The 12289-nt window shown below is 54.7% G+C and overlaps 1 protein-coding gene across 1 annotated transcript in view; it reads right to left on the reverse strand.

Moving 5' to 3' along the window:
• Wnt9a (Wnt family member 9A) overlaps positions 1-12174 on the reverse strand; it is a 26301-nt gene extending 14127 nt beyond the window's left edge. Inside the window, exon 1 of the mRNA XM_055594260.1 lies at positions 12056-12174. Coding sequence (XP_055450235.1) covers positions 12056-12150 — 95 coding nt within the window. The 5' untranslated portion in view covers positions 12151-12174. The remainder of the gene's footprint in view (positions 1-12055) is intronic.
• Positions 12175-12289: the final 115 nt, after the last annotated feature.

Genomic DNA, 12289 nt, shown 5'->3' on the forward strand with positions numbered 1-12289 from the left:
TAACTAACTAACTAACTAACTAACTAACTAACTAACTAACTAACTAACTAACTAACTAACGGAACCTTACCTCTGACAGCTTACGGCAATAAAACAATCTACTTTCTGTTTAGATGGGTTTATGGAATTATCGGCTCAGGGTGTTATTTTATATACAAATATATGTGTGCACATAGATGTAATGGCCCGTGGTCAACACTGCATATCTTCTTTAACTGTTCTCCACCTTATTTTTGAAAGGAAAAAACAAAGCAGTATGTATTTAGGGGCTGGAGAGATGGCTCAGTCGTTAAAAGCACTTACTGTTCTGATATAGCCCTAGGCTCAGTTCCCAGTACCTGCACGTGGTTCACCACCGTCTGTAACTCAGGTTCAGGGGACCTGATACTCTCTTCTGGCCTCCACGGGCACTTTATGCAGGTGGCACACACATGTACATGCAGGTAAAACACTAGTACACATAAAATAAACATACAATTTTAAAGTGGGGGAGGGGGTATTTGTGTGCCATGGTGCCTATCTGTGACTTGCAGAAATTAATTTTTTCTTTCCACGATGTGGGTCTTGAGGAGCAAACTCAGCCCCCCCTGAGTTTGGCAGCAAGCACCCTTACCTGATGAGCCATCTTGCCAGGCCTCCACCTTGTTTTATTTTTTAGACAGGGCCTCTCAGTGAGTCTAGGGCTTCCCAATGAGGCCCTGGCCAGGAAGCCCTAGGGATCTTCTAATCTCTGCTTCCCCAACCCTGGGCTTACGTAGACATCACACCTGTATTTTTATATGGGTCCTAGGGGGATCCAGCCATGTGTGTGTATAGTAAACCCCTTGCCAACCGAGCCACCTCTGAGTATTTCATTTGAATGGAGCCAGGCGACAGCTGTCCTTTGTGGCTGGTCCAGTAAGTCACCCTCCCTTGGCTCCTCCACGGCCAAGAACTATTAAGAGTCTTTTTCTTTAGTTGGAAACATTCCCTTGTGTGCAAGGACATTTTGCTTGTTTATTCATTGATGGATGGGCACGTGGATTGTTTCTGCTTTTCAGAGATCATGTGGACCTGTTTTGGTTCTCGTGGGTGTGTCCCTGGGACAGAACTGCTGGGTCACGGACCTTCCAGGAACTGTCATCATGCGCTCCAAGGCAGCTGCCCCACCTTACGTGCTCAGGCAGGACTTCTGAGTTTTCCTGGACCTTCCTCAAGGGGAGCCGGCACCTCTGCAGCACACTGACTTTAGGAAAATGACCCTGCCACTGTCCACTGCCTCCCGAGACACTGCCTTTTATTTGGTGGAAAAGGCTTTCATTCCTTTTGATGGAATTCTATTCAGTGCTTCCAAGCCTCGATTCATCTCAGAATGAAGCACTGAAGGCACCAACTACCATCATCCCAGTCGCTGTTAACCTGCAGCTTCAGCTCCAGAAAACCAGACAGAGCCTAAATCACAGCACTGTGGATTCATACAGGGCCTGAATCACAGGCTCACGAAATCATACAGAGCCCAAGGCTTAGCCTCAGAAAGCCACACAGAACAAGTCACAGCACCACGGTCCAGCACAGTGCCCAAGCCATGGCCTCACGTCATCACCTACAGTCTGAGGCACAGACCGACACAGAACCAGAATCTCAACCTCAGAAAATTGTACAGAGCCAGGTCACAGCCTTAGATCACCATACAGAGTCCCAGTGAGAAGCATAGATCAAAACAGATCCCAAGGCATAACCTGAGTTTATCCATAGAGCCCGTCACTACGGAGAAAACTATACCAGAGCTTTCTTACAGAAGCTGATTCCCAACCTTGTCACCAGGCTTACAGTTTAGCAGTTAATACCCCCTTTACTTCCAGCTCTCCTCCACAGGAGGCTGTCACTCACCCAAGCCCAATGCTAGCATAGGTCACCTGGTCACACTCTTGTCACCAATGATAGGCTGTTATGCACTTCGGGTCCAGCTCCGGGCCAAGGAAACATCATGTTACAGTCAGCATTGTCTGACCATTCCCCCTAGGGGTGGGGTGGGCCAGCTGCCAAAGTGAGTGTCAGCCCCTTGGCTCCCCATGAACATGATGCCATCTGGGTCCTGTTCTCTCTGGCTCCTCTCACAACTGCCTTCAGTATTCACAGATGTACCATGCTTGAATAAATTCCTGTGAAATTCACTCTTATTCCGTATCTGGGTTTTACCCATCCGCTGTTTCTTGAATCTTCCCCACAGCTTTATTTTGGAAAGTACTTGATCTTTCCCTTGGAGCATCAGCCCTGTCCAGTTCGGCTCCCTCCCCTGCTCTGGACCTTCCCAGCGGGGAGGTAGCTGCCCTGTCCCACATCTGTCTGCCTCTCTACCAGCTCTGGGTAATTTCTTCTGACCAGCTCCCAGCGCGCTAATTCACTTCAGCTGTTTTGAATCTGCTTCTCCATCCATCTGTCACTGGCACTTTCCCCCCCTGGTTGTTTGGTGTTTCCAAACTGCTGGGTCAGTTTTTTTGTGGGTTCTCTCTGAACAGAGATTCCTAGCCTATCTGCTTTCATTGTAAAACCCCCCACCCACCCTCTACTTCAAATGTAGCAAACTCGAGTGTGGTGCTCTAGAGCCTGGTATGTCTGTGTCTGCTTTTCCATGCATGCCTGGTTACCCTTGACCGTGTGCTGGTTGCTGTCTTTGACACGAACAAGTTGAAATAAAGCATAAAGCATGGAGGTAGGGTAAATGGTGATCCCGCGAGTTGGGCATCTACCCAGAGCCTCAAGAAGGAGTCATCTGGAATCTCTGTGCATATCAGGAACATCAGAGCCCAGGAGTCCAGGCCCTGAAGCCAACAGAGGGTATCCTCGTAAGAAAAAAAAAGCGAGAAAGGGCTGGAGAGATGGCTCAGTGGGTCAAAGGCTTACAGTGCAAGCATGAGGACCTAAGCTCAGACATCCAGCACCCGGGTGAAGGCCTGGCATGGTGGTGCACATGCGATGGTAGTGCCGAGCGGGTAAGGCTGAGACAGGGGATCCCTCTCGATGGGCAGCCAGTCTAGCTGAACTGGTGAGCTTCGGGTTCAGCGAGAGACCCTGCCTCAAAACATGGCGTGGAGAGCAACCGAGGACGACCTCCGTGTGGACATCCGGCTTCTCCCTGCACATTCACGTGTACACACATACCCACGTGTGTACCTGCACACAGGCACCCACACACAAGAAAACAGTGAGGGTCCCGGGAGTTGGAGGAGACAGGAAGGGCCCGCACGGGAACCTTCAGCAAGAACCATCCCCTTGAATTCAGACTTCTAGTCTCCAGAGTTGACAGAGAACAATTTCTTGCTGCTTTCACACACCAATGTGGTGTATAGTCGCTCATACAGACCAGGATCCAGAAGCACCCCCCCCCCATCCAGCCCACGGAAAATGTTTCCATGTGGGGGTGGTCAGGCTGCTATGGCCACAGTAGTCCCAAACTCGGAATAAGTTAAGTCCAAGCAAGGCTGGACCCTGGACTGTGCCGGAGACCCAGGCCGTCACTGGGTGTCCTGCAAGCTCTTGGGCCCTGATGATTGTGGGGAAGTCTCCTCAGACCGTTCCCTGCTGTAGCAGGCACTAGCCTCTGCTGTCCTTCTTCCTGTGACAGGCTCCAAGCCAATGCATCTCCTTGTTATCTCTATGGGTCTATCTGTATGGGCTTCACCTTACTGGCCTTTTGACAGTTTCAAAGTTCACCATCCACATTCACGCACACACACATACACACACATATACACAGACAACCCTTACAGAAAGAAGCATGCACACAGGTGCATTCACACACATACCAAGACACATGCAGCACAAATGCATTCACACAGGCGCACACGCTTTCACGCATGCCCACAGACATACATGCAACACACACACACAAATCTAGCTTCAACTGTTCTCAACAAGAGGACGTGGGCCCCCATTACTGCAAGCGGGAAACTTATACTGACAGGTGGTCTGATTTTGATGGGTTGGAAGGGGCTTTCTCTCCATACACAGGCAGGACTCTAGGGGAGGGAGGCTACAGTGATGTGGCCAAGAGCTGGCTTCTAGGAGAAGCCAGAAAAGAGCAGGATCCAACAGCAGCCACCAAACCAGCACAAAAGCAGATCTGATTTAATATTGCTTCTTTGGTGAGATGCCCAACATGGTCGCCAGGGCATGCCCACACACATCCAGGAACCCAAGCCATCCCCAAGCTGGCTCTCATACCTTCTCCACCATTCAGATTGCAACCACTCCAGAAGATGTAAGACCAGCTGCAAAGAAGGAAGAAGTGTGTACCACATGGGGCAGAATGGCAAAGTCCCACAGAGTAGGAAAGGGCTCGTGCAGGGGCACGGGGGCGGTCACAAGGCTGCTTTTCTGAGCGGTCAGCAATGACCCCCTAAGATGCTGAGAGATGGTCTACCAAGAACCCCATCCCTCACTCATCTGCAGGAACCTAGCAGAGAGCCTTTAGCCCTTTGGAGAAATCAGTGCTGGTGATTGCTTCTGAGTCCTGGACAGGCCTGAAGCTATGACTGCTTAGGGACCCAGGTGCCTCCTTGGAGCACCAGTTATGTGGCCAAGAGCTGGGGATAGCTCAAGATGGAAATGTATCCCAATCCTCTAGCCCAAGCTGCTCCCACACACAGGGCAGGCAGACAGGGCAGCCCTCATGACAGCAAGCCCCCAGAGCTGCTCCCACAGTCCTCCATCCCACCAACAAGCTAGGCCACCCCCTGGGCCACCCTGCCAGGGAACCAGCTCTCCCCTGAACCAGGGTGGAGAGAGCCAAGGGTGCAGTTCCAGAAGCCACAGCGCCCAGCCGAGGAAACCTCAGCTCCGCCAGACAGCATTTAATTTCTGTGTGAAACAAAATCAAAACAAATTCCAGCACCAAGAGACGGAACTGAGATTAACCCTCCGTCCTCCCGCAGTCCAGCTTCCAACCCGAGTACCTCCATGTCCCTGGGGGTGGCAAAGCGCCCAGGACAAGGCCAGGAATGTTTTCCACAGAGACACTGGTCAGAGGCTGCAAATGGGCAGCCATCCAGTCTTCTTCTCTCACTGCTCCCTGCCCTGGAGGAGCCAGGCTCCTGGAGACTGCTGGAGAGACAATGACTACCCGGCTACCACCCCAGTGTCCAAGGTGCTGTCCAGCAGACCCCATCCATCACAGGCGAGCTGGCAGTGGTGCCACAGTCCTGCACTGGACCTCTGGGAAGAAGACGGGAACAGAGCTTCCCGGAACAGCCAGCACCAGGCTTTACGCTGGAAACAGACAGGGCTGTGGGGCCCTCCACAGCCACCAGCCTGACCCCACACAGTGGTCCTCCCTAGAGGACTCTACCTTTAGCTGCTCTGCCCTGTGTTGGGGGCTTTGAAAGGAGATTGTGACTAGGGGTAGGGAATGTGTGTACGGGGGTGGGGGGAGTCCCATCTCCATATCCCCATCTGCCAGGATGCAGATGGTCCCAATGTCCTCAGGCTCTGGGAGCTTCCAGCAAGCATCTTGTCCTGGGCCAGACCTCAAGCCCACTTCCCCTGGCTGCTCCGACCTCAGGTATTGCGATGAAAAACAAACGCAGCTTGCGGCTTGCCTTTTCCATCGCCTCGTCCGGCTGCCTGGCCCAAGGTGCTCAGGCTGCCAGCTGGGCAGCTGGGTTTCCTCCTGTGGGTAGGGGCGTAGGGCCAACAGGGACCTTGCCAGAGGGGCCAGGCCTGTGGGTCACGGGGGCAGGGCAGTCTGGAACCACCCAGATCGGCGGGTATGGTGAGTCTGTCCCCAGACACCTGCCATCAGGGCGGTCAGCCATAGGTGTCCTTGCAGATTTACCCTGTCACACACGGCAGGGCCGCCCGTGAGTGTTGATTCACATGCACAGGCCCCTTCCTCTTTATGATCTCAGGCATGCCAGAAGGAAGATAGTGGTGTGTGTGAGCTGGGGAGCCAGGAGCTTGGAGAAGGCAGCCGCGCCCCTTCTGAGCCACAAACTGTAGGTGAAGTCAGGACTCTAGTCAGGGTTGTGGACCAGGCTAGACTGTGAGACCAATAAGCAATGCAGACACCCCCGGGGGAACAGAGGGACCTCCACTAGCCAGAGGCTGGTAGCGGCTTTTAACTAGGCAGCACAGTGTGTAATAGTAGACGCTCCTGTAATGCCCCGGAGCTGAGTCGTTAGGGAAAGATTGACACATCTGGACTCTTATGGAGCTTCCCAGAGGGGGCAGCAAGCCAGGCAGATGCTGATTTCACCCCAACTTCCCCCAAAACAATCCACTTATGTGCTTCAGGGGGCCTGGCTTCATCCACAGGCATCCAACGCTCATGCCAGAGGCTTCCCCGACTACACAGACAACTGTGCCTTGTCCAGAGCCTGCTGCAGCCAGCCGGGCACCAGCCGGGCACCCGCCACACGGCACAATACACAAAGGCAGCGGGTGCCCAGCAGGCTGGACTCAGAGGGCAAGTGCAGGAAGCCTGTCAACAGGTGTCGTCTTTCCAGCAAGGAGCCAGGCGGGCCTGCCTGGCCCCCTCCAACCAACCCTTATCAGCTCATCATCCTCCAGGGTTCAGGGCCTCCCCGGGAGGAATCTATTCTTGCGCATTCTTTCCTAGGATACAAATTACCTGCACACCTTACCCATGACGGCCAAACCTGGAAAGTTGGCAGGGAGGCAAAGGCACAAGTAGAAGGAGCCTGGTGCCTTAGGCCACCTAGATGCTGCCTAGCACCTACCAGGTCCTGCCTAGGACAGGCACCAGAGCCACAGAGGCAGGAGGCAGAGCGTAAGGCGAGGACAGGAGCAAGATTAGGCCAGCTGTCTTCCCGTCCAGACGGCTGTCTGTCGGCTCTGAGCAGGACATCTGCTCACACAGCTGAGAGGGGCCAGGTGGCTCTAGGCTTGCCTCACCTTAAATTCATTCCCTCAAGGCGGCATGGAGAACATTGTGCAGCCGAGTCTGGGGGGAGGGAGGTGTCTGGGCTTGGCCTATGCTGGGATCCATGGCAAAGCTCCCCCTCTCCCCAAGTCTAGGAACTTGCAGATGGAGACAGCTGGAGTGGAGGGTGTAGGGGGCTGCTCTGCAGACTCGGCAGGGCAATAGCTCCTACCTGGGACTCCTGCCACACCTGCCTCACGCCTAGCTGGAAAGCCAGGCAGCTCCAGCCCCAGCTGGCCACTTCGGGGAAGGCGTTCAGGGAGCTGCAGAGGAATGCTGGCTGTACCTCCACCTTGGTAGGCCCTGGGGAGCACTCCTCTCCTCACCCACCTCTTGCTTTCCCCTAATCCTCTGCCAAGAGGTCTCACCCACAGAGCCCCTTGGCAGAGGCCTCCAAGGCCAGCCTGTCAGCTCCCATTGCTGCCCCACAGAGCCCCACTGCCTGGGCGCCGTACTCTGCTGCCCTTCCAAAGGCCTGTGAGCATCCTGGGGTGTTCTAAGTTTATCACCTGACCCCAACTACAGTCCTGACTCCTAACCTAGACCTAACCTTCCAGTCAAGACTCCCCACCTCCTGCCTACTCCACGCATGGCTGGATCCAGACTCCTGCCTTCTTGGAAACCTCTCCCCGGCCCAATGTATACTGTGAAGGCTCCACAGATCTAGGGAGGCTGTGCTCTCTGGACCCAGCATCCTGCCTGGAACCCTGCCCAGCTTTCTCTGACACCTCTAGGAGCTACCTGGATGCCCCTTGTCCAAACAGCTATCAGACCTGGACCAATGACCACAGGCTATCCCCATCTAGGCTCCAGGATAAGAATGAAGGATGGGACAGCCTCCTATCCTTTTGACTTGAGGGGATCTTCCTCTTCTAGTTTTTTGAATACCCTGAATTGAACCTCTACAGGGTTCTTATAAATAAGGGGTGCCCCCTCTACCCTTACAGTGAGGCTGGGGCAGGCACAAGAAAGTCACCACCTCTGTGTGGAGGGATGAAAGAGCCCATTTGTTCTCCAGTCAAGAAATAAAACTTCTCTATCTGGGAGAGGTCCAGAATATGTAAAGAATTCTCATACACAACAACAAAACAAATAACCCAACTTTAAAAAGAGCTAAAGAACTGAACAGGTGGTTCTCCAAAGGAGGTATACAGATGGCCAAGAAGCCTGTAAAAGCCAGAGCCTTTAATCCCATTCCTCTCAGCACTCCCGAGACAGAGTCAGGCAGATCTCTCTGTGTAGAAAGCCATCCTGGTTTACACAGTGAGTTCTAGGACAGCCAGAGCTACATAATGAAGAGACACTGTCAAAAATAAATAAATAAATAAATAAATAAATAAATAAATAAATAAACCAAACCAAACCAAAACAACCAACCAACAAGACCATAAAAGACAATGTCACCAGCCATCAAACCTACAATGAGACGGGTTTCACACCCACTAGGATGGCTAGAATTAAAAACAACAATGACAAAAACCAGAATGTGTTTGGTGATGACGTGGAGAAACTGGACCCCTATACATTTATGGGAGGATATAAAATATTGTAACTACTTGGGAAAACCTTTTGGCAGTTCCTCAAGAAGTGTAACGTAGAATTGCCTGAGGACCTAGCAATTCCACTTCTAGATAGGAACCCCTCCCCGTACCCCAAGAACGGAAAACACAGATACATGGAAGGAGAAAAACAAAATAAAACACCAACATCCTCAGCAACATTACTAGAAATAACCAAATGGTGGAAACGACCCAAATAGCCAGCAACTGACAAACGGGATTTTTTTTTTTTAAGACTGTTGTATAATCAGTTCAGTCATAAAAAGGAGTGAAACACCGAAGTGTGCTACAACATAGATGAGCCTCCAAAAACATGACACCGAATGAAAGAAGCCAGACACAAAAGGCCACAGAGCGCATGGTCCCACTTCTACAAGGAGTCCAGAATAGGAAAATCCATGGAGACAGGAAGATTAGTGGTTGCCAGGGGCTGGAGGGAGGGGAGCAGGGAGTGACTGCTGAGCGGGTATGAGGTTTCTGGGGTGAGGAAAATGTTCTGGAATTAGACAGTGGTGATGGCTGACAGTTTTGTGAATATACCCAAACCACGGAGCTGGGGGAGTTTCTTGGGATGTGAGTTATATACAATAACAAAGAGAGAGAGAGAGAGAGTGCTTTGGTAGGCTCTGATACCACTCAGACCCAAACAGTCCACAGTAGTCCCAAGTGTCTACAGTACCTCTCAGAAAGGGATCTATGGGCACTCCCTGGGAGAAATAGGATGTATATGGCCAAAACTGAGGAATGAAAGCCAGTCTTAAGGTTTACAATGCACCTTCCTAGTTTTTTGTTTGTTTGTTTGTTTTTAAATGAAAACAAGGTGAAAGTCTCCAAGCTCCCTAAGGCCTCTGCTGGAGAGCTAGCTCACTGTAGTCTTGATCCCTACTTCCGCGTAGTCTGGGGCCTCGTCTCTAAATGCCCCTGGCACCTATCAGGGGCACAGAGGCATAGTTCCGTTCCTGAGTCCAACGCTGCTCACACAAATCCTCTCACCTGTCAGTTCCCAAAGAGGGGCAGGGTCGAGGGAAGAAATGCCTCTAGAGGGTCTGTGTCCCCAACCCACATGTGACCTCCGGCTGGCCCCAGGGACACAGGCCTGCAGCTGGCGGGCGGCTCTAGGAGAAACTAATGGAATTGCCACCTGCTGATCTGCTGAACGGACTGGGATGAAAAGCTGAGCCAAGGGGAGAAGAGAGGGGAGCCCCTTCCCCATGGCTGGTGGCCAGCCTGGAGGGGTCCTGCAGCAGGGTGGCCAGAGGCCTCTAGAAGGGAAGGGCAGCCAGAGCTGTAGGGTTGGGTTGCAGCTCTGGGAGGGGGTGGGGAGGGCTCCTGTAGCCACGTGACCCTCCCCCGGGCCAGCCTCTCCTCTCTGGGTTCCTGGGCTGTAACTGGAGCCGTGTTCCTGCCTGGGAGCCTCCGTGCCAGGCAGAGCTTTGGAGAGGGGGAAGGGAGAGGAGAGCCCCAGATTCCAGCTCCTTCTCCCTACTCCCTCTCCAGTTGGGCTGGGTAGGGACACTTGAGCACACCACATTCTCACAGGCGCACCCTTAGGCTCCTCTTCCAGCAACAGGCCTGCCAGGCCTTTCAGGGTTTCCAAACTCATCTCCTTCCTTGGTTGAGGCAGGGTTGGGACCTCTGGACGCTGAACAGCCTAGGATACATCTTGTGCCTCCAACATACATACCTACTCCTCAGAAAGCAACTGTAGAGAGACCCAAGTCAGCTAGCCTGTCCTCCTGGGCTCTCCCTGGTTCTTGATTCAACAGGTACCCACTGTGCCCATCTTTGAAATCCTTCTTCCAAGCCCAGACAGTGGGTCTCCAGGGCAGCTGCAGGGAAGGCGCACTCATAGGCATGCTCCACTTTCCTTGAGACAGAGAGCCATAGCAACACTGATGTCCTCGGTATCTGCTTGGGAATGCCAGCCATCCTGTACTTAAACCCTACCGTGGAACCAAGGGGTGCCAACGCCCCTCCAGTAGCCAAGCTAGAGGGCTTTCCCAAGACCCAACGTATATTATCAGCTAAGAAAGGGTGAGAAAGACAGACAGACAGACAGGGGCCAGTGCAGCCAGGACTCTAGCCCCATGATCTGTACGTTTTGAATCCTAGAGCCACAGCCCAGCAAGCTGAGATCCCAGAAGGGACAAAGTGGCCGCCCATGCAAGCCCAGGGTGTGTCAGAAGCCTGGCTGGGCCCGAGGAGAGGAAGGCACAGCTGGCTGATGGGCTGCTGTGACTCACTGCGGACCTGTGGCCAGACGGCCATCCTCAGCCCTCCCTCTTGCCCACGGGTGAGGCTTAGGGCCGCACAGATGGCGTGCAGGGGCGTGCCAGGCCAAGGCCCAGGGGCTGGACCCACAGTGCAAGCCAGGGGAGCCAGGGTGGAGGAGACCCTGGGAAACCGAGACATGGAACTGACCCTGGAGGACAACCCAGAAGAAACGGACAGACAGCGGAGAAAGGAGGAGAAAGAAAAACACAAAGGGAAAATTTCCCATGAAAATATTTTATTTTCTTTGAGAACAGGATACACCTGCAGGGCTCCTCGGCCCAACCGCCTCGCCCTGCCCCGGCGGGTGCCAGATTCCTGGACCAACGGGGCCCTCTGCCGGCCACACCGCTGCGAGCGGGCACCGCAGGCAGGGGCGAGGGGAACAGGTGACCGGCGAAGGGCGGCGGCCCAAGGAACAGTCCAGGGCACCCAGGACTAGGGTTGCGACCCGAGGGGCCAACCAGAGCTGGGGGGGGGGGGGGCGGGGGGGAGAGGCGGGGGGGGGGGGGGGGGGATGCGGAGGCGAGAAGCAGGAGGGCAGAGAAAGCTGGGCGCTGCCTCGCTTGGTGCCACCCAGGACCTTGGCGAACTCAAAGTGCAAAGGGTATCCCTCTTAAAGATCGCTAGGTTCAAGCATCGCAGACCTGGGAAAGGGAGTAAAGAGGGAGAGACGAAAGGAACTAAAGGCGAAGAGACGCGCCCAACAACGCGGCAAAACTGCTAGCGCAGAGACAGGCGAGCGCGGGCGGCGACCCCGCGGGACAGAGGCGGCGTTTAACCCCCGGGCCAGGTCTCGCAGACGTGTTCCCAAGGGCCGAGGTCGGGGCCAGGCTCGGGCGGGCGCCAGAAGAAAGCGCAAGAAAAATAAATTTCTCCAGCTTGGAGGGTTTTTTTTTCTTTCTCCCCTTTGGGGCTCAGTGCAAGGAACATCTGGATTTTGTACGTGTTTTTTTGTTGTTGTTAAATTAACTTTTCCAGGAGAGAAGGGGGGTAGTGGGCAGGGGCCATGGAGGCTCCAGCCTTTTGGCAGGAACACCGCGGCCTAAGGCGGCGGCGGCGACTCGGGAGTCACCGTGGACCGCGGCCCCGCGCAAGCCCGTCGGGGACACCGGCCCCTCTCCTTCTAGGGCGCACGGCGGGCAACGACCTGTGGACCGAGAGACGCGCTCACTGCCAACTAACGACTCCAAGCCACCCGTGAACCCCGCCGAGCACCTGGCGGGTGCTGCCCCGGGCTGGATGCCCCCGTCCGGCCCCGCCGCCCTAGCCCGCCCTCGCGCGGCCGCCCGCCGCGGGCACCTACCCGAAGTAGGCGGCCGAAGGGCGCAGCGCGGCGAGCAGCAACGTCAGCCCGAAGGCCGCGGCCAGCCAGCGCGCCAGAAGGGACCCATCCAGCATCTTGCCGCGCCGCGGCGGCTGACCATCGCGCTCCGGGCTCCGCGCAGGGCGCGCCGCGACCGCCGCCCTCTTATAGCGTCCGCGGCCGCGGCCGCGGGGCGGGGCGCCGGCCAGCTGGGCCCGGCCCGCCCGCGCCCCG

This window comes from Psammomys obesus, unplaced genomic scaffold (genome assembly GCF_907164565.1).
Source record: "Psammomys obesus unplaced genomic scaffold, mPsaObe1.curated_primary_1811, whole genome shotgun sequence".
NCBI classification, from domain to species: domain Eukaryota; kingdom Metazoa; phylum Chordata; class Mammalia; order Rodentia; family Muridae; genus Psammomys; species Psammomys obesus.